Source organism: Calonectris borealis, chromosome 35, assembly GCF_964195595.1.
Source record: "Calonectris borealis chromosome 35, bCalBor7.hap1.2, whole genome shotgun sequence".
NCBI classification, from domain to species: domain Eukaryota; kingdom Metazoa; phylum Chordata; class Aves; order Procellariiformes; family Procellariidae; genus Calonectris; species Calonectris borealis.
This window is the reverse complement of record NC_134346.1, coordinates 1-26,357: the sequence shown is the minus strand read 5'-3', so window position 1 is coordinate 26,357 and position 26,357 is coordinate 1. Positions and strand designations below refer to the sequence as shown.

Here is a 26,357-nt window from a genome sequence, read left to right as displayed (position 1 = left end):
ATGGGGGGACACGGGGACACGGGGGGTGACGTGGGGACAGGGGGACACGGGGGGACATGGGGACGGGGGGGACATGGGGACACGGGGGGTGACGGGGGGACAGGGGGGGACACGGGGACATGGGGGGTGACGTGGGGACAGGGGGACACAGGGGGACACGGGGAGATGGGGGATGTGGGGGGATGTGGGGACACGGGGGTGACATGGGGACATGGGGGACGTGGGGACATGGGGACGTGGGGGGACATGGGGACACGGGGGGTGATGTGGGGACAGGGGGACATGGGGACACGGGGCTGACGTGGGGACATGGGGACACGGGGGACAGGGGGACACGGGGGGACAGGGGGACACGGGGGTGATGTGGGGACAGGGGGACATGGGGACACGGGGCTGACGTGGGGACATGGGGACACGGGGGACAGGGGGACATGGGGGGACAGGGGGACACGGGGGTGATGTGGGGACAGAGGGACATGGGGGGACGGGGGGACACGGGGACATGGGGGGATGTGGGGACATTGGGGACGTGGGGGGACAAGGGGACGTGGGGACATGGGGGGGACGTGGGGACACGGGGGGACATGGGGCGACACAGGGACGTGGGGATGTGGGAGGACAAGGGGACACGGGGACATGGGGACACGGGGACACGGGGGACGTGGGGACACGGGGGGACATTGGGGACATTGGGGACGTGGGGACACGGGGGGACACGGGGATGGGGGGACGTGGGGGGATGTGGAGGACACGGGGGGACGTGGGGGTGACAGGGGGTGACAGGGGGAGGTGACGCACGGGTGGCCGTGGCGGTGCCAGCGCAGGGCGGGGGCGGGGTGGGCGGGGCCGGCCAGGCAGGTCAGCAGCAGGGCGTGGCCGGGCCGCACCTCCCGGGGTGTGGCCGTGATGGCCACCGAGAGGGGCGGGACTGGGGACACCGGGGGGGGGTCACGGGTGGGCACGGGGGTGCTGGCACCCTCACCCCGGGGGCACCCAATGGGGGCTTCACCCCATGGCCACCTGCACCCCATGGCCACCCCATGGCCACCAGCACCCAATGGCCACCAGCACCCACAGCCACCCCATGGCCACCACCACCCCACGGCAACCCCATGGCCACCATCATCCCATGGCCACCAGCACCCAATGGCCACCAGCACCCAATGGCCACCACCACCCCATGGCAACCCCATGGCCACCAGCACCCCATGGCCACCCATGGCCACCCTGTGGCCACCAGCACCCAATGGCCACCACCACCCCATGGCAACCCCATGGCCACCAGCACCCCATGGCCACCACCACCCAATGGCCACCACCACCCCATGGCAACCCCATGGCCACCAGCACCCCATGGCCACCACCACCCAATGGCCACCACCACCCCATGGCCACCAGCACCCCATGGCCACCCATGGCCACCAGCATCCCATGGCCACCAGCACCCAATGGCCACCCCATGGCCACCAGCACCCCATGGCCACCCATGGCCACCACCACCCAATGGCCACCACCACCCCATGGCAACCCCATGGCCACCACCACCCCATGGCCACCAGCACCCCATGGCCACCCATGGCCACCCGCACCCAATGGCCACCACCACCCCATGGCCACCAGCACCCAATGGCCACCCCATGGCCACCAGCACCCCATGGCCACCCATGGCCACCCCGTGGCCACCAGCACCCAATGGCCACCACCACCCCATGGCCACCAGCACCCCATGGCCACCACCACCCCATGGCCACCACCACCCCATGGCAACCCCATGGCCACCAGCACCCAATGGCCACCAGCACCCCATGGCCAACAGCACCCAATGGCCACCACCACCCCATGGCCACCCCATGGCCACCACCACCCCATGGCCACCACCACCCCATGGCCACCCATGGCCACCCCGTGGCCACCACCACCCAATGGCCACCACCACCCCATGGCAACCCCATGGCCACCACCACCCCATGGCCACCAGCACCAAATGGCCACCCCATGGCCACCAGCATCCCATGGCCACCCATGGCCACCCCGTGGCCACCACCACCCAATGGCCACCACCACCCCATGGCAACCCCATGGCCACCACCACCCCATGGCCACCAGCACCCAATGGCCACCCCATGGCCACCAGCACCCCATGGCCACCACCACCCCATGGCCACCACCACCCAATGGCCACCAGCACCCAATGGCCACCCCATGGCCACCAGCACCCCATGGCCACCACCACCCCATGGCCACCCCATGGCCACCAGCACCCCATGGCCACCACCACCCCATGGCCACCCCATGGCCACCAGCACCCAATGGCCACCACCACCCCACGGCAACCCCATGGCCACCAGCACCCAATGGCCACCACCACCCAATGGCCACCACCACCCCATGGCAACCCCATGGCCACCACCACCCCATGGCCACCAGCACCAAATGGCCACCCCATGGCCACCAGCATCCCATGGCCACCCATGGCCACCCCGTGGCCACCACCACCCAATGGCCACCACCACCCCATGGCAACCCCATGGCCACCAGCACCCAATGGCCACCACCACCCCGCGGCAACCCCATGGCCACCAGTACCCCATGGCCACCAGCACCCCATGGCCACCCATGGCCACCCTGTGGCCACCATCACCCAATGGCCACCACCACCCCACGGCAACCCCATGGCCACCAGCACCCCATGGCCACCAGCACCCAATGGCCACCACCACCCAATGGCCACCACCACCCCACAGCAACCCCATGGCCACCAGCACCCCATGGCCACCACCACCCAATGGCCACCAGCACCCCATGGCAACCCCATGGCCACCAGCACCCAATGGCCACCCCATGGCCACCAGCACCCCATGGCCACCCATGGCCACCCCGTGGCCACCACCACCCAATGGCCACCACCACCCCATGGCAACCCCATGGCCACCAGCACCCCATGGCCACCACCACCCAATGGCCACCACCACCCCATGGCCACCCCATGGCCACCAGCACCCCATGGCCACCAGCACCCAATGGCCACCACCACCCAATGGCCACCAGCACCCCACGGCAACCCCATGGCCACCAGCGCCCCATGGCCACCAGCACCCCATGGCCACCCATGGCCACCCCGTGGCCACCACCACCCAATGGCCACCACCACCCCATGGCAACCCCATGGCCACCACCACCCCATGGCCACCAGCACCCAATGGCCACCCCATGGCCACCAGCACCCCATGGCCACCACCACCCAATGGCCACCAGCACCCAATGGCCACCCCATGGCCACCAGCACCCCATGGCCACCACCACCCCATGGCCACCCCATGGCCACCAGCACCCCATGGCCACCACCACCCAATGGCCACCACCACCCCATGGCAACCCCATGGCCACCACCACCCCATGGCCACCAGCACCCCATGGCCAACAGCACCCCATGGCCACCACCACCCCATGGCCACCACCACCCCATGGCCACCCCATGGCCACCAGCACCCCATGGCCACCACCACCCCATGGCCACCACCACCCCATGGCCACCCCCCCCACCCCCCCCCGCCCCCTCCCCCGCTCACAGAGGACGCGGAGGCGGGTGCTGGCGCTGAGGGCGGGGCCCCGGGGGTCCCCGGCGGCCTCGCAGCGATAGGTGGCCCCGTTGTCACTGGGTGTCACCGTCACCACCAGCTCCCGCCAGACCACCGGACCCCCGGAGACCTGGGTGCCCTCCTTCAGCGGGCGCCCCTCCTGTGGGTGGGGGGCACCCAGGGGTGGGGGGGGGTCCTGGACACCTGGGTGCCCCTTGGGGGGGGGGTCTGGGGGGGGGTCCTGGACACCAGGGTCCCTCAGGGTGGGTGGGGGGTCTGAGTGGGGGTCCCGGAGACCTGGGTGCCCTCCTTCAGCGGGCGCCCCTCCTGTGGGTGGGGGGCACCCAGGGGTGGGGGGGGGTCCCGGACACCCGGGTGCCCCTTGGGGGGGCGGTCTGGGGGGGGGTCCTGGACACCGGGGTCCCTCGGGGTGGGGGTCTCGGTGGGGGTGGGGGGTGTGGGTGGGGGTCCCGGACACCTGGGTCCCTCGGGGTGGGGGTGGGTGGGGGTCTGGGTGGGGGTCCCGGACACCTGGGTCCCTCGGGGTGGGGGTGGGTGGGGGTCTGGGTGGGGGTCCCGGACACCTGGGTCCCTCAGGGTGGGGGGTGTGGGTGGGGGTCCTGGACACCCAAGTTTCTCAGGGTGGGTGGGGGGTCTGGGTGGGGGTCCCGGAGACCAGGGTCCCTGAGGGTGGGGGTCTGGGTGGGGGTGGGGGGTGTGTGGGGGGGTCCCGGACACCAGGGTCCCTCGGGGTGGGGGTGGGTGGGGGTCTGGGTGGGGGTCCCGGAGACCAGGGTCCCTGAGGGTGGGGGTCTCGGTGGGGGTGGGTGGGGTTTGGGTGGGGGTCCCGGACACCAGGGTCCCTCGGGGTGGGGGTGGGGGTGTGGGTGGGGGTCCCGGACACCAGGGTCCCTCGGGGTGGGGGTGGGTGGGGGTCTGGGTGGGGGTCCCGGACACCTGGGTCCCTGAGGGTGGGGGTCTCGGTGGGGGTGGGTGGGGTTTGGGTGGGGGTCCTGGACACCAGGGTGCCTCGGGGTGGGTGGGGGTCTGGGTGGGGGTCCCGGAGACCTGGGTGCCTCGGGGGGGGTCTGGGTGGGGGTCCCGGACACCAGGGTCCCTCAGGGTGGGTGGGGGTCTGGGTGGGGGTGGGGGTCCCGGACACCTGGGTCCCTCGGGGTGGGGGTGGGTGGGGGTCTGGGTGGGGGTCCCGGACACCTGGGTCCCTGAGGGTGGGGGTCTCGGTGGGGGTGGGTGGGGTTTGGGTGGGGGTCCTGGACACCAGGGTGCCTCGGGGTGGGTGGGGGTCTGGGTGGGGGTCCCGGAGACCAGGGTGCCTCGGGGGGGGTCTGGGTGGGGGTCCCGGACACCAGGGTCCCTCGGGGTGGGGGTCTCGGTGGGGGTGGGGGTGTGGGTGGGGGTCCCGGACACCAGGGTCCCTCGGGGTGGGGGTGGGTGGGGGTCTGGGTGGGGGTCTGGGTGGGGGTCCCAGACACCAGGGTCCCTCGGGGTGGGGGTCTCGGTGGGGGTGGGGGTGTGGGTGGGGGTCCCGGACACCAGGGTCCCTCGGGGTGGGGGTCTCGGTGGGGGTGGGTGGGGTTTGGGTGGGGGTCCTGGACACCAGGGTGCCTCGGGGTGGGTGGGGGTCTGGGTGGGGGTCCCGGACACCAGGGTCCCTCAGGGTGGGTGGGGGGTCTGGGTGGGGGTGGGGGGTGTGGGTGGGGGTCCCGGACACCTGGGTCCCTCAGGGTGGGTGGGGGTCTGGGTGGGGGTGGGGGTCCCGGACACCTGGGTCCCTCGGGGTGGGTGGGGGTCTGGGTGGGGGTGGGGGTCCCGGACACCAGGGTCCCTCGGGGTGGGGGGTCTGGGTGGGGGGTCCCGGACACCTGAGACCCTGAGGGTGGGGGCGGGGGCGTGGGTGGGGGTCCCCACCTTGGTCCAGGTGAGGCGGGGGGGGGGGTGCCCCCCCCGGGCGTGGCACCCCAGGCGCAGGCGCTCCCCCACCCGGAAGGTGGCGTTGGGGGGAGGGGTCTCCAGCCAGAGCTGCTGGGGGGGGTCTGAGGAGGGCGGGGCAAGAGGGGGTGGGTGGGGCTACAGCAGGCCACGCCCCATCCCCAGCCACGCCCCATTCCCAGCCACGCCCCTTCCAGCTCCAGGATGGACCAGTTCGGACAGCCCAGCCTCCACCAGTATGGACCAGTGCCTCCCTCCAGGCCCTCCCAGTATATGGCAGTGCCCTCCCAGTCCCCTTCAGTCCTTCCCAGTGCCTCCCAGTCCCCTCCCAGTGCCTCCCAGTCTCTCCCAGTCCCCTCCCAGTCTCTCCCAGTCCCCTCCCAGTGCCTCCCAGTCACCTCCCAGTGCCTCCCAGTCCCCTCCAGTGCCCTCCCAGTACATCCCAGTCCCCTCCTAGTCCCCGCCTAGTACATCCCAGTACATCCCAATCCCTCCCAGTACATCCCAGTCCCCCCCAGTGCCCCCCAATCCTTTCCCTGTCCCTTTCAGTCCCTTCCAGTCCCCTCCCAGTGCCCCCCAATCCCTTCCCAGTCCCTCCCCAGTATCCTCCCAATCTGTCTCACTCCTCTCCAATCCCTTCCCAGTGCTCTCCCAGTGTCTCCCAGTCCCTCCCTGTCCCCTCCAGAGCTCCCAGTTCCTCATAGTCCCTCCCAGTCTCTCCAAGTGCCCCCCAATCCCTTCCCAGTCCCTCCCAGTCCCCTCCCAGTGCCCCCCAGTCCCCTCCCAGTACATCCCAGTCCTCCCAGTCCCTTCCCAGTGCCCCCCAGCCCCCTCCCAGTACATCCTAGTCCTTCCCAGTCCCTCTCCAATTCCTCCCAGTATCTCCCAGTGCCCCCCAATCCCTTCCCAGTCCCTCCCAGGCCCCTCCCAATGCCCCCCCAATCCCTCCCCAGTCCCTTCCCAGTGCTCTCCCAATCCCTCCCAGACAATCCCAGTCCCCTCCCAGTTCCTCCCAGTATCTCCCAGTTCCCCCCAATCCCTCCCAGTCCCCCCCAATACCTCCCCAGTCCCTCCCAATCCCCTCCCAGTCCCTCCCAATCCCTCCCCAGTGCTCTCCCAGTGCCCCCCAATCTCTCTCAGTCACCCCCAATCCCTCCCCAGTCCCTCCCAGTCGGCCCCAATCCCTCCCCAGTCCCTCCCAGTCCCCCCCAATCCCTCTCCAGTCCCTCCCAGTCCCCCCCAATCCCTTCCCAGTCTCCCCCAATCCCTCTCCAGTCCCTCCCAATCCCCTCCCAACCCTCCCAGTCCCTCCCAATCCCTCCCCAGTGCCCTCCCAGTCCCTCCCAGTCCCCCCCCAGTCGCCCCCAATCCCTCCCCAGTCCCTCTCAGTCCCCCCCAATCCCTTCCCAGTCCCCCCCAATCCCTCCCCAGTCCCTCCCAGTCCCCTCCCAGTGCCTCCCAGTGCCCTCCCAGTCCCTCCCAGTGCCCTCCCCAGTGCCCTCCCCAGTGCCCCCCAATCCCTCCCCAGTGCCTCCCAGTCCCTCCCAGTCCCCTCCCAGTGTCCTCCCAGTCCCCCCCAATCCCTCCCCAGTCCCTCCCAGTCCCCTCCCAGTGCCTCCCAGTGCCCTCCCAGTCCCTCCCAGTGCCCTCCCCAGTGCCCTCCCCAGTGCCCCCCAATCCCTCCCCAGTGCCTCCCAGTCCCTCCCAGTCCCCTCCCAGTGTCCTCCCAGTCCCCCCCAATCCCTCCCCAGTCCCTCCCAGTGCCTCCCAGTCCCCTCCCAGTGCCCTCCCAGTCCCTCCCAACCCCTCCCCAGTGCCCTCCCCAGTGCCCTCCCAGTGCCCCCCCCCCCGGGACGCGGCACCCACGGGTGACGCTGAGGAGGAGGGTGGCGCTGCGCGTGCCCAGCCCGGGGGTGACGGCCTCGCACACCAGGGGGCGCCCGTGGTCCTCGCGCCGCCCCACCAGCGTGACGTTGGACACCGTCACCGAGCCACGCCCCTCCGCCTGCCGGGCCCCGGGGTCACCGGGGGCACCCGGGGACCCCCCACCCGTGGGACCCCCCCCACCCATGGGACGCCCCCCCCATCCCCACCCAGGGAAAACCCCCCCATGGACCCCCCCCCACCCGTGGGACCCCCCCTATGGACCCCCCCCACCCGTGGGACCCCCCCAGGGACCCCCCGCCCACCCGTGGGACCCCCCCCAGGGACCCCCCGTGGGGACCCCCCCACCCGTGGGACACCCCGCCCCCCGTGGGACCCACACCCTTGGGACCCCCCACCCCGTGGGATCCCCCCACCCACGTCACCCCCCCCACGGACCCCCCACACCCGTGGGACCCCCCCCCACCCACGGGACCCCCCACCCACCCGTGGAACCCCCATCCATGCGAACCCCCCCCCACCCAAGGGAACCCCCTGACCCATGCAACCCCCCCACCCGTGGAACTCCCACCCGTGGAAACCCCCCCACCCGTGGGACACCCCCCCCCCCCCCGGAACCCCCCACCCGTGGGACCCCCCCAGGGAACCCCCCACCCGTGGGACACCCCACCCGTGGGACCCCCCCACGGGACACCCCACCCGTGGGATCCCCCCACCCGTGGGACCCCCCCCCCCCGGGAACCCCCCACCCGTGGGACCCCCCCCCCGTGGGACACCCCCCCCCACGGAACCCCCCACCCGTGGGACACCCCCCCCCACGGAACCCCCCACCCGTGGGACCCCCCACCCGTGGGACCCCCCACCCGTGGGACCCCCCCCCCCGGGAACCCCCCACCCGTGGGACCCCCCCCAGGGAACCCCCCCACCCGTGGGACACCCCACCCGTGGGACCCCCCCACCCGTGGGACCCCCCCCAGGGGACCCCCCCACCCGTGGGACCCCCCCACCCCTGGGACCCCCCCACCCCTGGGACCCCCCCCCACGGGCTCACCTGGGTGCGGGTGGTCTCGGTGGGGACCAGTTCCCGCCCCCCCAGCCACCAGTGCAGCTGAACTGGGGGGTTACTGGGAGCACTGGTGCAGGTCAGCGCCACCGTCCCGTTCTCCGCCACTACCGGGGTCCCCGCGATCGTCACCTCGGCCGGCGGGTCTGGGCTCCCAGTATAAACCAGTGCTCCCAGTATGGGCTCCCAGTATAACCCAGAACTCACAGTATAGGCTCCCAGTATAACCCAGAGATCCCAGTATGGGCTCCCAGTAGAGCTGGGGGAATCCCAGTTTGGGCTTCCCGTGTACCCAGGGTCTCCCAGTACACCCAAGAGCTCGCAGTCCAGGTTCCGAGTATAAACCAGTGCTCCCAGTACGGGCTCCCAGTATAACCCAGAACTCCCAGTACAGGCCCCCAGTATGGCTGGGAGATCCCAGTATAGGCTCCCAGTAGAGCTGGGGATCCCAATTTGGGCTTCCAGTGTACCCAGAGTTTCCCAGTACACCTCAGAGTCCCCAGCCCGCTCTCCCAGTATAACCCAGAGCTCCCAGCCTGCTCTCCCAGTATAACCCAGAGCTCCCAGGCTGGCCTCCAAGTATCCCCCGTAGCTCCCAGTATAACTTTGACCTCCCAGTCCAGCCTCCCAGTATAGCCCAGAGCTCCCAGTACAGGCTCCCAGTGTCCCCAGTGCCTCCCAGTATACATTTGATCTCCCAGTCTGGCTTCCCAGCATCCCCAGTAGATCCCAGTATAACTTTGACTTCCTAGTCCAGCCTCCCAGTATACTCTTGACCTCCCAGTCTGGCCTCCCAGTATCCCCGGTAGCTCCCGGTATACACTTGAGCTCCCAGTCCAGCCTCCCAGTATCCCCAGTGCCTCCCAGTATACCTTTGAGCTCCCAGTCTGGCCTCCCAGTATCCCCAGTAGCTCCCAGTATAAATTTGATCTCCCAGTACATGCTCCCAGCATAACCCAGAGCTCCAAGGCTGGCCTCCCAGTATCCCCAGTGCCTCCCAGTATACCTTTGACCTCCCAGTCTAGCCTCCCAGCATAACCCAGAGCTCCCAGTCTGGCCTCCCAGTATCCCCAGTGCCTCCCATTACACCTTTGACCTCCCAGTCCAGCCTCCCGGCATAACCCAGAGCTCCCAGTCCGGCCTCCCAGTATCCCCAGTGCCTCCCAGTATACCTTTGACCTCCCAGTCCAGCCTCCCGGCATAACCCAGAGCTCCCAGTTCGGCCTCCCAGTATCCCCAGTGCCTCCCAGTATACCTTTGACCTCCCAGTCCAGCCTCCCAGCATAACCCAGAGCTCCCAGTCCGGCCTCCCAGTATCCCCAGTGCCTCCCAGTATACCTTTGACCTCCCAGTCCAGCCTCCCAGCATAACCCAGAGCTCCCAGTCTGGCCTCCCAGTATCCCCAGTGCCTCCCAGTATACCTTTGACCTCCCAGTCCAGCCTCCCGGCATAACCCAGAGCTCCCAGTCCGGCCTCCCAGTATCCCCAGTGCCTCCCAGTATACCTTTGACCTCCCAGTCCAGCCTCCCAGCATAACCCAGAGCTCCCAGTCTGGCCTCCCAGTATCCCCAGTGCCTCCCAGTATACCTTTGACCTCCCAGTCTAGCCTCCCAGCATAACCCAGAGCTCCCAGTCCGGCCTCCCAGTATCCCCAGTGCCTCCCAGTATACCTTTGACCTCCCAGTCCAGCCTCCCGGCATAACCCAGAGCTCCCAGTCCGGCCTCCCAGTATCCCCAGTGCCTCCCAGTATACCTTTGACCTCCCAGTCCAGCCTCCCAGCATAACCCAGAGCTCCCAGGCTGGCCTCCCAGTATCCCCAGTGCCTCCCAGTATACCTTTGACCTCTGAGTCCAGCCTCCCAGCATAACCCAGAGCTCCCAGGCTGGCCTCCCAGTATACCTTTGACCTCCCAGTCCAGCCTCCCAGCATAACCCAGAGCCCCCAGCCTGCTCTCCCAGTACCCCCAGTGCCTCCCATTACACCTTTGACCTCCCAGTCCAGCCTCCCAGCATAACCCAGAGCTCCCAGTCCGGCCTCCCAGTATCCCCAGTGCCTCCCAGTATACCTTTGACCTCCCAGTCCAGCCTCCCAGCATAACTCAGAGCTCCCAGTCTGGCCTCCCAGTATCCCCAGTGCCTCCCAGTATACCTTTGACCTCCCAGTCCAGCCTCCCAGCATAACCCAGAGCTCCCAGTCCGGCCTCCCAGTATCCCCAGTGCCTCCCAGTATACCTTTGACCTCCCAGTCCAGCCTCCCAGCATAACTCAGAGCTCCCAGTCTGGCCTCCCAGTATCCCCAGTGCCTCCCAGTATACCTCTGAGCTCCCAGTCCAGCCTTCCCGCACACCCCAGAGCCCCCAGCCCGCCCTCCCAGTCCCCCCCAGTATCCCCCAGTATACCCACAGGTGACGCTGAGGGTGACGCTGGCGCTGCCCCCCCCGGGGGGGAGGGGGGTGCGGGCGTGGCACCTCAGGGTGGCCCCGTCGTCCCCCGGCGTCACCGTCACCGTCACCCGGCTCCGCGACACCCCGGGGTGCCCCTGCGTCACCCAGGGGCCCCCCAGCGGCTCCCCGTCCTGCGGGGGGAGGGGCACGCGTGGGGGGGAGGGGCACGCGTGGGGGGGGGGAGGGGCACGCGTGGGGGGGGAGGGGCACCCACGGGGGGGGGGTGAGGGAGACCCGGGGGTGGGAGGGGCACCCATGGGTGGGGGGGGGCACCCATGGGTGGGGGGGGCACCCATGGGGGGGGGGCACCCATGGGTGGGGGGGGCACCCATGGGGGGGGGGGCACCCATGGGGGGGGGGCACCCATGGGGGGGGGAGGCACCCATGGGGGGGGCGGGGGCACCCATGGGGGGGGGGGCACCCGTGGGGGGGGGGGGCACCCAAGGAGGGGGGGGGGGCACCCAAGGAGGGGGGGGGGGCACCCAAGGAGGGGGGGGTGAGGGGCACCCCCCATCCCAGTGCTCCCAGTGCTCCCGGTGCCAGCCGGGACCCTTCTCCCAGTGCTCCCAGTACCTTGTCCCAGTGCCCCCTCCCAGTGCTCCCAGTGCCCCTTCTTCCCCATCCCAGTGTTCCCAGTGCCCCCAGTGCCTTATCTCAGTGCCCCCAGTTCCCGTTTCCCCATCCCAGTGTTCCCAGTGCTCCCAGTGCCCCTGCTTCCCCATCCCAGTGTTCCCAGTGCTCCCAGTGCCTTGTCCAGTGCCCCCAGTTCCTGTTTCCCCATCCCAGTGTTCCCAGTGCTCCCAGTGCCCCTGCTTCCCCATCCGAGTGCTCCCAGTACCTTGTCCCAGTGCCCCTGCTTCCCCATTCCAGTGCTCCCAGTGCCAGCCGGGACCCTTCTCTCAGTGCTCCCAGTGCCCCCAGTACCTTGTCCCAGTGCCCCCTCCCAGTGCTCCCAGTGCCCCTTCTTCCCCATCCCAGTGTTCCCAGTGCCCCCCAGTGCCTTATCTCAGTGCCCCCAGTTCCCGTTTCCCCATCCCAGTGTTCCCAGTGCTCCCAGTGCCCCTGCTTCCCCATCCCAGTGTTCCCAGTGCTCCCAGTGCCTTGTCCAGTGCCCCCAGTTCCTGTTTCCCCATCCCAGTGTTCCCAGTGCTCCCAGTGCCCCTGCTTCCCCATCCGAGTGCTCCCAGTACCTTGTCCCAGTGCCCCTGCTTCCCCATCCCAGTGCTCCCAGTGCTCCCGGTGCCAGCCGGGACCCTTCTCCCAGTGCTCCCAGTGCCCCCAGTACCTTGTCCCAGTGCCCCCTCCCAGTGCTCCCAGTGCCCCTTCTTCCCCATCCCAGTGTTCCCAGTGCCCCCAGTGCCTTATCTCAGTGCCCCCAGTTCCCGTTTCCCCATCCCAGTGTTCCCGGTGCTCCCAGTGCCCCTGCTTCCCCATCCCAGTGTTCCCAGTGGCCCCCAGTGCCTTATCTCAGTGCCCCCAGTTCCCGTTTCCCCATCCCAGTGTTCCCAGTGCTCCCAGTGCCCCTGCTTCCCCATCCCAGTGTTCCCAGTGCTCCCAGTGCCTTGTCCAGTGCCCCCAGTTCCTGTTTCCCCATCCCAGTGTTCCCAGTGCTCCCAGTGCCCCTGCTTCCCCATCCGAGTGCTCCCAGTACCTTGTCCCAGTGCCCCTGCTTCCCCATCCCAGTGCTCCCAGTGCCAGCCGGGACCCTTCTCTCAGTGCTCCCAGTGCCCCCAGTACCTTGTCCCAGTGCCCCCTCCCAGTGCTCCCAGTGCCCCTTCTTCCCCATCCCAGTGTTCCCAGTGGCCCCCAGTGCCTTATCTCAGTGCCCCCAGTTCCCGTTTCCCCATCCCAGTGTTCCCAGTGCTCCCAGTGCCCCTGCTTCCCCATCCCAGTGCTCCCAGTGCCTTGTCCCAGTGCCCCCAGTTCCCATTTCCGCATCCCAGTGTTCCCAGTGCTCCCAGTGCCCCTGCTACCCCATCCCAATGTTCCCAGTGCTCCCAGTACCTTGTCCCAGTGCCCCAGCTTCCCCATCCCAGTGTTCCCAATGCTCCCAGTGCCTTGTCCAGTGCCCCCAGTTCCTGTTTCCCCATCCCAGTGTTCCCAGTGCTCCCAGTGCCCCTGCTTCCCCATCCGAGTGCTCCCAGTACCTTGTCCCAGTGCCCCTGCTTCCCCACCCCAGTGCTCCCAGTGCCAGCCGGGACCCTTCTCTCAGTGCTCCCAGTGCCCCCAGTACCTTGTCCCAGTGCCCCCTCCCAGTGCTCCCAGTGCCCCTTCTTCCCCATCCCAGTGTTCCCAGTGGCCCCCAGTGCCTTATCTCAGTGCCCCCAGTTCCCGTTTCCCCATCCCAGTGTTCCCAGTGCTCCCAGTGCCCCTGCTTCCCCATCCCAGTGTTCCCAGTGCTCCCAGTGCCTTGTCCAGTGCCCCCAGTTCCTGTTTCCCCATCCCAGTGTTCCCAGTGCTCCCAGTGCCCCTGCTTCCCCATCCGAGTGCTCCCAGTACCTTGTCCCAGTGCCCCTGCTTCCCCATCCCAGTGCTCCCAGTGCCAGCCGGGACCCTTCTCTCAGTGCTCCCAGTGCCCCCAGTACCTTGTCCCAGTGCCCCCTCCCAGTGCTCCCAGTGCCCCTTCTTCCCCATCCCAGTGTTCCCAGTGCCCCCAGTGCCTTATCTCAGCGCCCCCAGTTCCCGTTTCCCCATCCCAGTGTTCCCAGTGCTCCCAGTGCCCCTGCTTCCCCATCCGAGTGCTCCCAGTACCTTGTCCCAGTGCCCCTGCTTCCCCATCCCAGTGTTCCCAGTGCCCCCAGTGCCCCTGCTTCCCCATCCCAGTGTTCCCAGTGCCCCCAGTGCCCCTGCTTCCCCATCCCAGTGTTCCCAGTGCCCCCAGTGCCTTATCTCAGTGCCCCCAGTTCCCGTTTCCCCATCCCAGTGTTCCCAGTGCTCCCAGTGCCCCTGCTTCCCCATCCCAGTGCTCCCAGTGCCTTGTCCCAGTGCCCCCAGTTCCCATTTCCGCATCCCAGTGTTCCCAGTGCTCCCAGTGCCCCTGCTACCCCATTCCAATGTTCCCAGTGCTCCCAGTACCTTGTCCCGGTGCCCCCAGTGCCCCTGCTTCCCCATCCCAGTGCTCCCAGTGCCAGCCGGGACCCTTCTCTCAGTGCTCCCAGTGCCCCCAGTACCTTGTCCCAGTGCCCCCTCCCAGTGCTCCCAGTGCCCCTTCTTCCCCATCCCAGTGTTCCCAGTGGCCCCCAGTGCCTTATCTCAGTGCCCCCAGTTCCCGTTTCCCCATCCCAGTGTTCCCAGTGCTCCCAGTGCCCCTGCTTCCCCATCCCAGTGCTCCCAGTGCCTTGTCCCAGTGCCCCCAGTTCCCATTTCCGCATCCCAGTGTTCCCAGTGCTCCCAGTGCCCCTGCTACCCCATTCCAATGTTCCCAGTGCTCCCAGTACCTTGTCCCGGTGCCCCCAGTGCCCCTGCTTCCCCATCCCAGTGTTCCCAGTGCTCCCAGTGCCTTGTCCAGTGCCCCCAGTTCCTGTTTCCCCATCCCAGTGTTCCCAGTGCTCCCAGTGCCCCTGCTTCCCCATCCCAGTGCTCCCAGTGCCTTGTCCCAGTGCCCCCAGTTCCCATTTCCGCATCCCAGTGTTCCCAGTGCTCCCAGTGCCCCTGCTACCCCATTCCAATGTTCCCAGTGCTCCCAGTACCTTGTCCCGGTGCCCCCAGTGCCCCAGCTTCCCCATCCCAGTGTTCCCAGTGCTCCCAGTGCCTTGTCCCGTGCCCCCAGTTCCCGTTTCCCCATCCCAGTGTTCCCAGTGCTCCCAGTGCCCCTGCTTCCCCATCCCAGTGCTCCCAGTGCCTTGTCCCAGTGCCCCCAGTTCCCACTTCCCCATCCCAGTGTTCCCAGTGCTCCCAGTGCCCCTGCTACCCCATCCCAATGTTCCCAATGCTCCCAGTACCTTGTCCCGGTGCCCCCAGTGCCCCTGCTTCCCCATCCCAGTGCTCCCAGTGCCAGCCGGGACCCTTCTCTCAGTGCTCCCAGTGCCCCCAGTACCTTGTCCCAGTGCCCCCTCCCAGTGCTCCCAGTGCCCCTTCTTCCCCATCCCAGTGTTCCCAGTGGCCCCCAGTGCCTTATCTCAGTGCCCCCAGTTCCCGTTTCCCCATCCCAGTGTTCCCAGTGCTCCCAGTGCCCCTGCTTCCCCATCCCAGTGCTCCCAGTGCCTTGTCCCAGTGCCCCCAGTTCCCATTTCCGCATCCCAGTGTTCCCAGTGCTCCCAGTGCCCCTGCTACCCCATTCCAATGTTCCCAGTGCTCCCAGTACCTTGTCCCGGTGCCCCCAGTGCCCCAGCTTCCCCATCCCAGTGTTCCCAGTGCTCCCAGTGCCTTGTCCAGTGCCCCCAGTTCCTGTTTCCCCATCCCAGTGTTCCCAGTGCTCCCAGTGCCCCTGCTTCCCCATCCCAGTGCTCCCAGTGCCTTGTCCCAGTGCCCCCAGTTCCCATTTCCGCATCCCAGTGTTCCCAGTGCTCCCAGTGCCCCTGCTACCCCATCCCAATGTTCCCAGTGCTCCCAGTACCTTGTCCCAGTGCTCCCAGTGCCCCAGCTTCCCCATCCCAGTGCTCCCAATGCTCCCAGTGCCTTGTCCAGTGCCCCCAGTTCCTGTTTCCCCATCCCAGTGTTCCCAGTGCTCCCAGTGCCCCTGCTTCCCCATCCCAGTGCTCCCAGTACCTTGTCCCAGTGCCCCTGTTTCCCCATCCCAGTGTTCCCAGTGCTTGGCCCAGTACCTTGTCCCAGTGCCCCTGCTTCCCCATCCCAGTGCTCCCAGTACCTTGTCCCAGTGCCCCTGTTTCCCCATCCCAGTGTTCCCAGTGCTCCCAGTACCTTGTCCCAGTGCCCCTGCTTCCCCATCTCAGTGCTCCCAGTCCTCCCAGTACCTTGTCCCAGTGCAGACTGGGAGGGGGGTTGCCCCCCCGGACGACGCAGACCAGTCGCAGGGTGTCCCCCGCCCGCACGTGGGGCGACTCCAGTCCCTCGATGGTTGGGGGGCCGGGGGGAACTGGGAGCACTGGTCAGACTGGGAGGCACTGGGAAGGCCCGGAGCCTCCATGGAGGGGGGACTGAAAGCAACTGGGGGCGACTGGAAGGCACTGGGAAGGACTAGGGACTTCATGGGAGGGTACTGGGGGGAACTGGGAGGCACTGGGAGGGTCCGGGGCCTTTGAGGAGGGTACTGGGGGGCACTGGGAAACACTGGGAGAGCCCAGTGCCTGTGTGGGTGGAGACTGGGTGGTACTGGGGGGGTACTGGGAGGCACTGGGAGATCTTGAGAGGGCACTGGGAGGACCCAGCGGCTCCGTGCGTGGGGACTGGGGGTGCTGGGAGGTACTGGGGCGGCTTAGGGGAGCACTGGGGGGCACTGGGATTGCCCAGTGCCTACATGGGGGGGGACTGGGGGGGGTACTGGGAGGCACTGGGAGGGCCTCATGTCTCTGTGGGTGGGGTCTGGGGATACTGGGGGGTACTGGAGGGGCCTCGGGGAGCACTGGGAGGGCCCAGTGCATCTATGGACGGGAACTGGGGGGGTACTGGGAGGTATTGGGGGGTACTGGGAGGGCCCAGTGCCTCCATGGATGGGGTCTGGGAGTACTGGGGGGTACTGGGGGGGGCTTAGGGGGGCACTGGGGTACTGGGACTCCATGGGCAGGGGCTGGGGGGGTACTGGGGGGGCACTGGGAGGGCCCAGTGCCTCTGTGGGTGGGGACTGGGAGTACTGGGGGGGGGTACTGGGAGGCACTGGGAGGGTATTTGGGGGCCACGGGGGTAGTTTTGGGGTGTCCCGGGGAGTCATGGGGCAGGTTTGGGGGGGGGGGTGGGGTCCCCAGGGGATATTGGGGGGTCCCAGGGGGGTATTGGGGTCCCTGAGGGTATTTGGGGGTCCCCGGGGGGGGGGATTTGGGGTCCCAGGAAATATTTGGGGTCCCCGGGGGGGGTATTGGGGTTCTGGGGGGGTATTGGGGGGTCCAGGGGGGATTGGGGGGTCCCCAGGGTGATATTGGGGGGTCCCCAGGAGGGTATTGGGGGGTTCTGGGTGGTATTTGGGGTCCCCGGGGGGGGGATTGGGGTCCCAGTGGAGTATTGGGGGGCTCCCCAGGGGGATATTGGGGTCCCCAGCAGGTATTGGGGGGTCCCGGGGGGTATTGGGGTGCCCAGGGTGTTATTTGGGGGTCCCTGGGGGATATTGGGGGACCCAGTGGGATATTGGGGGGTCTCCGGCGGATATTGGGGTTCCCCCGGCATATTGGGGGTCCCAGTGGGATATTGGGGGGGTCCCAGTGGGATATTGGGGTGCCCAGGGTGTTATTTGGGGGTCCCCGGGGGGTATTGAGGGGTCCGCAGTGGGATATTGGGGTTCCCCTGGGGTATTGGGGGGTCCCCGGGGGTGTATTGGGGGTCCCAGTGGGATATTGGGGGGGTCCCAGTGGGATATTGGGGTGCCCAGGGCATTATTTGGGGGTCCCCACGGGATATCGGGGTCCCCAGTGGGATATTGGGGGGTCCCCAGTGGGATATTGGGGGGCGACTCACAGAGGACGTCCAGGGTGACACCGGCGTCCGCCGGGGCCGGCCCGGCCTCGTTAGCGGCCGAGCAAACGAGGCGCTGCCCGTGGGCGTGGCTCTGCGGGGTCAGGCTGGGAGGGGGGGCGGGGTCAGGGGGGGCAGACTGGGTCATACTGGGCCAAACTGGGCCCTATTGGCCTATACTGGGCCATACTGGCTCATACTGGCCCCTATTGGCGTATACTGGTCCATACTGGCTCATACTGGGCCATACTGGCCCCTATTGGCCTATACTGGCCCACACTGGTCCATACTGGCTCATACTGGTCCTTACTGGCCCCTATTGACCTATATTGGTTCATACTGGTCCCTACTGACTCATACTGGTCCTTACTGGGCCCTATTGGCCTATACTGGTACATACGGGTCCACCTTGGCTCATACTGGTCCCTACTGGCTCATACTGGTCCCTACTGGTCCATGCTGGCCCCTATTGGCCTATACTGGCCCCTATTGGCCTACACTGGGCCATACTGGCTCATACTGGCCCCTATTGGCCTATACTGGCCCACACTGGTCCCTACTGGGCCATACTGGTCCCTATTGGCCTATACTAGCCCATACTGGTCCCTATTGGCCTATACTAGCCCGTACTGGTTCCTACTGGGCCATACTGGCCCCTATTGGCCTATACTGGTCCATACTGGTCCACACTGGTCCCTACTGGGCGATAGTAGCTCTTATTGGCCTATACTGGGCCATACTAGTCCACACCAGTCCATATTGGTTCATACTAGGCCTTACTGGCATATACTGGTCCATACTGGACACTACTGGCTCATACTGGGCCATACTGGGCCACAGTTGGCCAGTACTGGCTAATAGTTGCCAATAGAGGCTTGTACTGGTCTGTACTGGTCCATACTGATTTGTTCTGGTGCACCCTGCTTAGTAACAATATCTACAAGGCTATACTTGTCTATACTGGGCCATACTGGTCAGCACTGTGTTGTAGCAGCCTGTACCTATCTGTACTGGCCCATACTGGTCAGTGATGCCATATATGGGGCCATACTGGTCTATACTGGGCCATACTGGCCCCTACTGGTCAGTAATGCTGTGTATGGGGCCATACTGGCCTATACTGGGCCATACTGGTCTAGACTGGTCAGCACTGTCTTGTAGCAGCCTTTGACTTTCTGTACTGGCCAATACTGGTCAGTAATGATGTATATGCGGCCATACTGATCTATACTGGGCCATACTGGCCCATACTGGTCAGTAATGCTGTGTATGGGGCTATACCGGTCTATACTGGGCCATACTAGTCTATACTGGGCCATACTGGTCTAGACTGGTCAGCACTGCCTTGTAGCAGCCTGTGCTTCTCTCTACTGGCCCATACTGGTCAGTAACGCCGTATACAGGGCCATACTGGTCTATACTGGGCCGTACTGGTCTATACTGGGCCATAGTGGCTGGCACTGGTCTGTACTGGGCCATACTGGTGTGTACTGGTGCTCACCGGACGGTGACCTCGCTGGAGCTCAGTTTGGGGTGGGAGCCCTCGAAGACGCGGCTGGAGATGTCGGGGAGCGGCTCCCCCCCTGCGGCCCCAAAACCCCCCCAAATCACCCCAAAATTGCCCAAAATCCCCCCCAAAACTCAGCCCTAAATCACCCCAAAAATCACCCCCAAAATCACCCAAAATCCCCCCAAACACCCCAAAATACCCCCAAACACTCCCAAAATCCCCCCAAATATCACCCCCAAATCCCCCCAAAACCACCCCAAAATTCAGCCCAAAGTCACCCCCAAAATCCCCCAAATCCCCCCCAAAATTCATCCCCAAATCCCCCCAAATCAACCCCAAATCACCCCCAAAATCCACCCAAACACCCCAAAAAACACCCAAAATTAAACCCAAAATCCCCCCAAACCACCCAAAATCCCCCCCAAAATCAGCCCTAAATCACCCCCAAAATGCCCCCAAATCACCCCCAAAACTCACCCCCAAATTCCCCAAAAATCCCCCCAAAACCAGTCCTAAATCACCCCCAAATCCCCCCCAAATTCAGCCCCAAATCTCCCTGAAATCACCCCAAAATTCAGCCACCCAAATCACCCCCAAAATCCCCCCAAATCACCCCAAAAATCACCCAAAATTCACCCCAAAATCCCCCCAAAATTCACCCGCAAATCACCCCCAAAATCACCCCAAATTCACCCCAAAAATCACCCCAAAAATCAGCCCCAAAGTCACCCCAAAATCCCCCCCAAAAATCAGCCCCAAATCACCCCAAAATCACCCCAAATCACCCCAAAATTCAGCCACCCAAATCACCCCCAAAATCACCCAAATTTCACCCCAAAATCCTCCCAAATCCCCCCAAATCAGCCCCAAATCTCCCTGAAATCCCCCAAAAATCGCCCCCAAATCCCCCCAAATCCACCCAAAATTTCACCCCAAAATTTCACCCAAATTTTCACCCCCAAATCCCCCCAAAATTCCCCCAAATCCCCCAAAATATCAGCCCTAAATCACCCCCAAAATCACCTGAATTCACCCCAAAATTCACCCCCAAAATCCTCCCAAATTCCCCCCCAAAAATTACCTTCAAAAATTCCCAAAAATCCCCCAAAATCCCCCCAAAAACCAGCCCCAAACCACCCCAAAAATCACCCCAAAAATCACCCCAAAAATCACCCCAAAAATCACCCCAAAAATCCCCCAAATCACCCCCAAAATTCACCCCCAAATCCCTCTCAAATCACCCCAAAATTCAGCCCCAAATCACCCCCAAAACCCCCCCAAAATCAGCCCTAAATCACCCCCAAAATCACCTGAATTCACCCCAAAATTCACCCCCAAAATCCTCCCAAATTCCCCCCAAAAATTACCTTCAAAATTCCCCAAAATCCCCCAAAATCACTCCAAAAAAACAGCCCCAAACCACCCCAAAATTCACCCGAAATTCACCCCAAATTACCCCCAAAATTCAGCCCCAAATCTCCCCGAAATCACCCCAAAATTCAGCCCGAAGTCACCCCAAAATTCAGCCCCAAATCACCCCCAAAATCACCCAAAATTCAACCCCCCAAATTGCCCAAATTCCCCCCAAAATCCCCCCAAAATTCACCCCCAAAATCCCCCCAAATACCCCCCAAATTCACCCCAAATTCAACCCCCAAATCACCCCAAACCACCCCAAAATTCAGTCCAAAGTCACCCCAAAAATCAGCCCCGAATCACCCCAAAATGCCCCAAATCACCCCCAAAATTCAGCCCCAAATCCCCCCCAAATTCAGCCCCAAATCTCCCTGAAATCCCCCCAAAATTCAGCCACCCAAATCACCCCCAAAATCCCCTCAAATCCCCCCAAAAATCACCCAAAATTCACCCCAAAATCCCCCCAAATCACCCCCAAAATCCCCTCAAATCACCCCAAAACTCACCCCAAAGTCACCCCAAAATTCAGCCCCCAAAGCACCCCAAATCCCCCCAAATCAGCCCCAAATCTCCCTGAAATCCCCCCAAAAATCGCCCCCAAATCCCCCCAAATCCCCCCAAAATTCCCCCAAATCCCCCAAAATCAGCCCTAAATCCCCCCCCAAATCACCTGAATTCACCCCAAAATTCACCCCCAAAACCTCCCCAAATTCCCCCCAAAAATTACCTTCAAAAATTCCCCCAAATCCCCCAAATCCCCCCAAAAAATCAGCGCCAAAGCACCCCAAAAATCACCCCAAAATTCACCCCAAATTCACCCCAAATCACCCCCAAAATTCAGCCCCAAATCTCCCCGAAATCACCCCAAAATTCAGCCCAAATTCACCCCAAATCACCCCCAAAATTCAGCCCCAAATCTCCCCGAAATCACCCCAAAATTCAGCCCAAAGTCACCCCAAAATTCAGCCCCAAATCACCCCAAAAATCACCCAAAATTCAACCCCCCAAATTGCCCAAATTCCCCCCAAAATCCCCCCAAATTCACCCCAAATTCAACCCCCAAATCACCCCAAACCACCCCAAAATTCAGCCCGAAGTCACCCCAAAAATCAGGCCCGAATCACCCCCAAATCCCCCAAATCCCCCCAAATTCAGCCCCAAATCTCCCTGAAATCCCCCCAAAATTCAGCCACCCAAATCACCCCCCAAATCCCCCCAAATCACCCCAAAATCCCCCCAAAATCCCCTCAAATCACCCCAAAACTCACCCCAAAGTCACCCCAAAATTCAGCCCCCAAATCCCCCCAAATCAGCCCCAAATCTCCCTGAAATCCCCCCAAAAATCGCCCCCAAATCCCCCCAAATCCACCCAAAATTTCACCCCAATTTTCACCCCAATTTTCACCCCAATTTTCACCCCCAAATCCCCCCAAAATTCCCCCAAATCCCCCCAAAATCAGCCCTAAATCCCCCCCCAAATCACCTGAATTCACCCCCAAAATTCACCCCCAAAACCTCCCAAATTCCCCCCCAAAATTACCTTCAAAAATTCCCCAAAATCCCCCAAATCCCCCCAAAAAATCAGCGCCAAATAACCCCAAAAATCACCCCAAATTCACCCCAAATTCACCCCAAATTACCCCCAAAATTCAGCCCCAAATCTCCCCGAAATCACCCCAAAATTCACCAAAAATTCACCCCCAAAATCCTCCAAAATCCCCCAAAAATTCAGCCCCCAAATCACCAAAATCCCCCAAATCCCCCCAAATTCACCCCCAAGTCCCCCCCACCCCCCTCCAAAAACCACCACCCAAATCCCCCCAAAACGACCCAAAATGACCCAAAATCCCGCATTCTAAAATCCCTACATTTGCCCCCCAAAAACACCCCCAAATCCCCCCAAAATGACCCAAATCCCCCCAAAATCATCCCCCAAGTCCCCCCACCCCCCTCCAAAAACCACCACCCAAATCCCTATAAAACGACCCAAAATGACCCAAAATCCCGCATTCTAAAATCCCTGAATTTGCCCCGAAAACACCCCCAAATCCCCCCAAAATGACCCAAATCCCCCCCCAAAATCATCCCCCAAGTCCCCCCACCCCCTCCAAAAACCACCACCCAAATCCCTGCAAAACGACCCAAAATGACCCAAAATCCCACATTCTAAGATCCCTGAATTTGCCCCCGAAAACACCCCCAAATCCCCCCAAAATGACCCAAATCCCCCCCAAAATCCCCCCCTCAAATCCCCCCCCACCCCCCTCCAAAAACCACCACCCAAATCCCCCCAAATCCCCCCAAAATGACCCAAAACCCCCCTCCCTAAATCCCCCCCAAACCCCTCCCAACCCCCCCCAGCCTCCCCCAAACCCCGCCCACCCCCTCACCCATCCCCCACCCCCACCCCCCACCCTCCCCCACCCCCCCCCCGGGCTCAGGGGCGCCCCCAAATCCCCCCCCCCCCCCCCAAATCTCACCCAGGGTGAGGGTGAGGCGAGCGGCTGGGCGGGCGTCGAGGGCGTGGCAGCGCACCTCCACCTCGGCCCCGCCCACCCAGGGAAGCTCCGCCCCCGGGGGCAGCTCCAGGGTGGGGGGGCCCGGTGGTACTGGGGGTACCAGTATAAACCAGTTAGAGACTGGGGGTAACCCAGGAAGCCCTCCTGGTAAGCGTCGGGGGCTGAGTAATGTTCCCCAGTGCCTCCCAGTAACTCCCAGTGACCTCCTAGTAATGTCCCAGTCCATCCCAGTGTCTCCCAGTAATCTCCCAGTAACACCCAGTGCCTCCCAGTGCCCTCCCAGTAACACCCAGTGCCTCCCAGTGCCCTCCCACTCCATCCCAGTAACCTCCCAGTGCCTCCCGGTAACACCCAGTGCCCTCCCAGTGCCCTCCCACTCCATCCCAATGACGCCCAGTGCTTCCCAGTAACCTCCCAGTAACCTCCCAGTCCATCCCAGTGCCCTCCCAGTAACCTCCCAGTCCATCCCAGTGCCTCTCGTAACCTCCAGTAACCTCCAGTGCCTCCCAGTAACCCGCAGTACCCTTCGAGTAACCTCCCAGTCCATCCCAGTGCCCTCTCAGTAACACCCAGTGCCCTCCCAGTAACCTCCCAGTCCATCCCAGTGTCTCCCAGTAACCTCCCAGTAAGACCCAGTGCCCTCCCAGTGCCCTCCCAGTAACACCCAGTGCCCTCCCACTCCATCCCAGTAACCTCCAGTGCCTCCCAATAACGCGCAGTGCCCTCCCAGTAACCTCCTGGTCCATCCCAGTGCCTCCCAGTACCCCCCCAATCCCTCCCAGTCCCTCCCAGTGCCTCCCAGTGCCCCCCAGTCCCTCTCAGTGCCCCGCCAATCCCTTCCAGTGCCTCCCAGTGCCTCCCCAATACCTCCCAGTGCCTCCTAGTGCCCCCCCAGTCCATCCCAGTGCCCCCCCGGTGCCTCCCAGTACTCCCCCAATCCCTCCCAGTCCCTCCCAGTGCCTCCCAGTCGCTCCCAGTGCTTCCCAGTCCCTCCCAGTGCCCCCCCAGTCCCTCCCAGTGCCTCCCAGTGCCCCCCAGTCCCTCTCAGTGCCCCCCCAGTCCCTCCCAGTGCCTCCCCAGTCCCTCTCAGTGCCCCGCCAATCCCTCCCAGTGCCTCCCACTGCCCCCCCAATACCTCCCAGTGCCTCCCAGTGCCCCCCCAGTCCGTCCCAGTCCCTCCCAGTGCCCCCCCAGTCCCTCCCAGTGCTCTCCCAGTCCCTCCCAGTGCTCACCCAGCTCCGCCCAGTCCCTCCCAGTGCTCTCCCAGCTCCTCCCAGTGCTCTCCCAGCTCCTCCCAGTCCCTCCCAGTGCTCTCCCAGCTCCTCCCAGTGCTCACCCAGCACGGTGAGCAGGGCGGGGCGGGACGCCCGGGGTTGGGTGCCGTTCCCCTCCCCCACCTGGCACTCGAAGACGTCATCGTCCTCCAGCGTCACCCCCCCGATGCGCAGGTGGTGCTGGCCTGGGGGGGCACCCATGGGTGGGGGGGGCACCCAGGGGGGTGGGGGGGGCACCCAGGAGTCCGGGGAGGGGCACCCGGGGGGGGCACCCAGGGGTCTGGGGGGGCACCCAGGGGTGGGGAACACCCAGGGGTCTCGGGGGGGGGCACCCAGGGGTTTGGGGGGGGGGGGGCACCCGGGGGGGGGGCACCCAGGGGTCTGGGTGGGGGGCACCCAGGGGTTTCGGGGGGGGCACCCAGGGGTTTGGGGGGGGGCACCCATGGGGGGGGCACCCAGGGGTTCGGGGGGGGGCACCCATGGGGGGGGGCACCCAGGGGTCTGGGGGGGGGGGGCACCTGGGGTGGGCACCCAGGGGTCTGGGGGGGACACCCAGGGGTTTGGGGGGGGCACCCAGGGGTCTGGGGGGGGGCACCCAGGGGTTCGGGGGGGGCGCACCTGGGGGGGGGGGCACCCAGGGGTTCTGGGGGGGCACCCAGGGGTGCAGGTTTAAGCCCCGCCTCTTCACCACACCCCTCTTAGCCCCGCCCTTTCAGCCCCTACCCCCCCGCGTTAGCCCCGCCCCTTCATCCCTCAGCCCCGCCCCCTCGCAGCCCCACCCACCCTGCTGGGGGTCTCCAGCCAATCGGTAGCGGGGGTGGGCGGGGGTGGGCGGGGTCCCGAGCAGGAGCCCGCCCCTCGCCCACTGCACGGCCCCGCCCCCCCGCACAGCGCAGCGCAGCTCCGCCTCCGCCCCCAGCACCGCGCTCCCATTGGTCGGCTCCTCCAGGAAGGGCGGCGCCGCTGCCACGCCCGCTGCGGGGTGGGGGAAGGGGGGGGCGGGGCTGAGGGAGGCTCCACCCCCGTGACCCCTTGTGACCCCATGACCCTTGTGACCCCCCCGTGACCCCTGCAACCCCCACGACCCCTGTGACCCCTCCCACGACCCCTTGGGACCCCCAGAATTATGTGACCCCCCCCATGACCCCCCCGTGACCCCCGAGGACCCCTCATGACCCCCCGTGACCCCCCCACGGCCCCTGATGACCCCCATGATCCCCCGTGACCCCCCCATGACCCCTGATGACCCCCCGTGACCCCTGATGACCCCCCGTGACCCCCGTGACCCCCCGTGACCCCTGAGGACCCCTCGTGACCCCCCACGACCCCCCCGTGACCCCTGAGGACCCCTCGTGACCCCCCCATGACCCCTGATGACCCCCATGATCCCCCGTGACCCCCCCCATGACCCCCCCATGACCCCCCATGACCTCGTGACCCCCCCGTGACCCCCCGTGACCCCCCCGTGACCCTTGATGACCCCTCGTGACCCCCCCGTGACCCCTGATGAGCCCCCGTGACCCCCCCGTGACCCCCCCGTGACCCCTGATGAGCCCCCGTGACCCTCCCGTGACCCCTAATGACCCCCCGTGACCCCTAATGACCCCCCCGTGACCCCCCATGACCCCTGATGAGCCCCCGTGACCCCCCCGTGACCCCTGATGACCCCCGTGACCCCCCCGTGACCCCCCCGTGACCCCTCACCTGTGACCCCAGGGAGCAGCAGGACCAACAGCACCTGCCCGGGGGGGTCAGGGGTCAGGGGTCATGACCCCCGACCCCCCCCAGCCCCCCCAAACTGCCCCAGGCCCCCCCAAATCCCCCCCAGCCCCCCCAAACTGCCCCAGCCCCCCCCAATCCCCCCCAGCCCCCCCAAACTGCCCCGGGCCCCCCCAAAACTGCCCCCCCCCCCCCAGGGCTTTGATTTGCCCCCCCCAGCCCCCCCCAAATACCCCCGGACTCCCCCAAACTGCCCCCCCCAGCCCCTCTTTACCCCCCAGGACCCCCCGAAACTGCCCCTGGACCCCCCCAAACTGCCCCAGGACCCCCCCAAGTGCCCCTGGACCCCCCCAAGTGCCCCCCCAACCCCTATTTACCCCCCCAGGACCCCCCCAACTGACCCTGGACCCCCCCAAGTGCCCCCCCAATCCCTATTTAC

General features: G+C 65.3%; 1 protein-coding gene across 1 annotated transcript in view; it reads right to left on the bottom strand.

Annotated features, from left to right (window-relative positions):
• LOC142074372 (nephrin-like) overlaps positions 1–18,308 on the bottom strand; it is a 35,391-nt gene extending 17,083 nt beyond the window's left edge. Inside the window, exons 1-9 of the mRNA XM_075134970.1 lie at positions 18,181–18,308; positions 17,484–17,587; positions 15,833–15,954; positions 10,879–11,050; positions 8,464–8,621; positions 7,395–7,533; positions 5,508–5,632; positions 3,570–3,738; positions 799–928 (exon numbers count right to left, since the gene is read on the bottom strand). Of these exons, the coding sequence (XP_074991071.1) occupies positions 799–928; positions 3,570–3,738; positions 5,508–5,632; positions 7,395–7,533; positions 8,464–8,621; positions 10,879–11,050; positions 15,833–15,954; positions 17,484–17,587; positions 18,181–18,308 (1,247 nt within the window). The remainder of the gene's footprint in view (positions 1–798; positions 929–3,569; positions 3,739–5,507; positions 5,633–7,394; positions 7,534–8,463; positions 8,622–10,878; positions 11,051–15,832; positions 15,955–17,483; positions 17,588–18,180) is intronic.
• Positions 18,309–26,357: the final 8,049 nt, after the last annotated feature.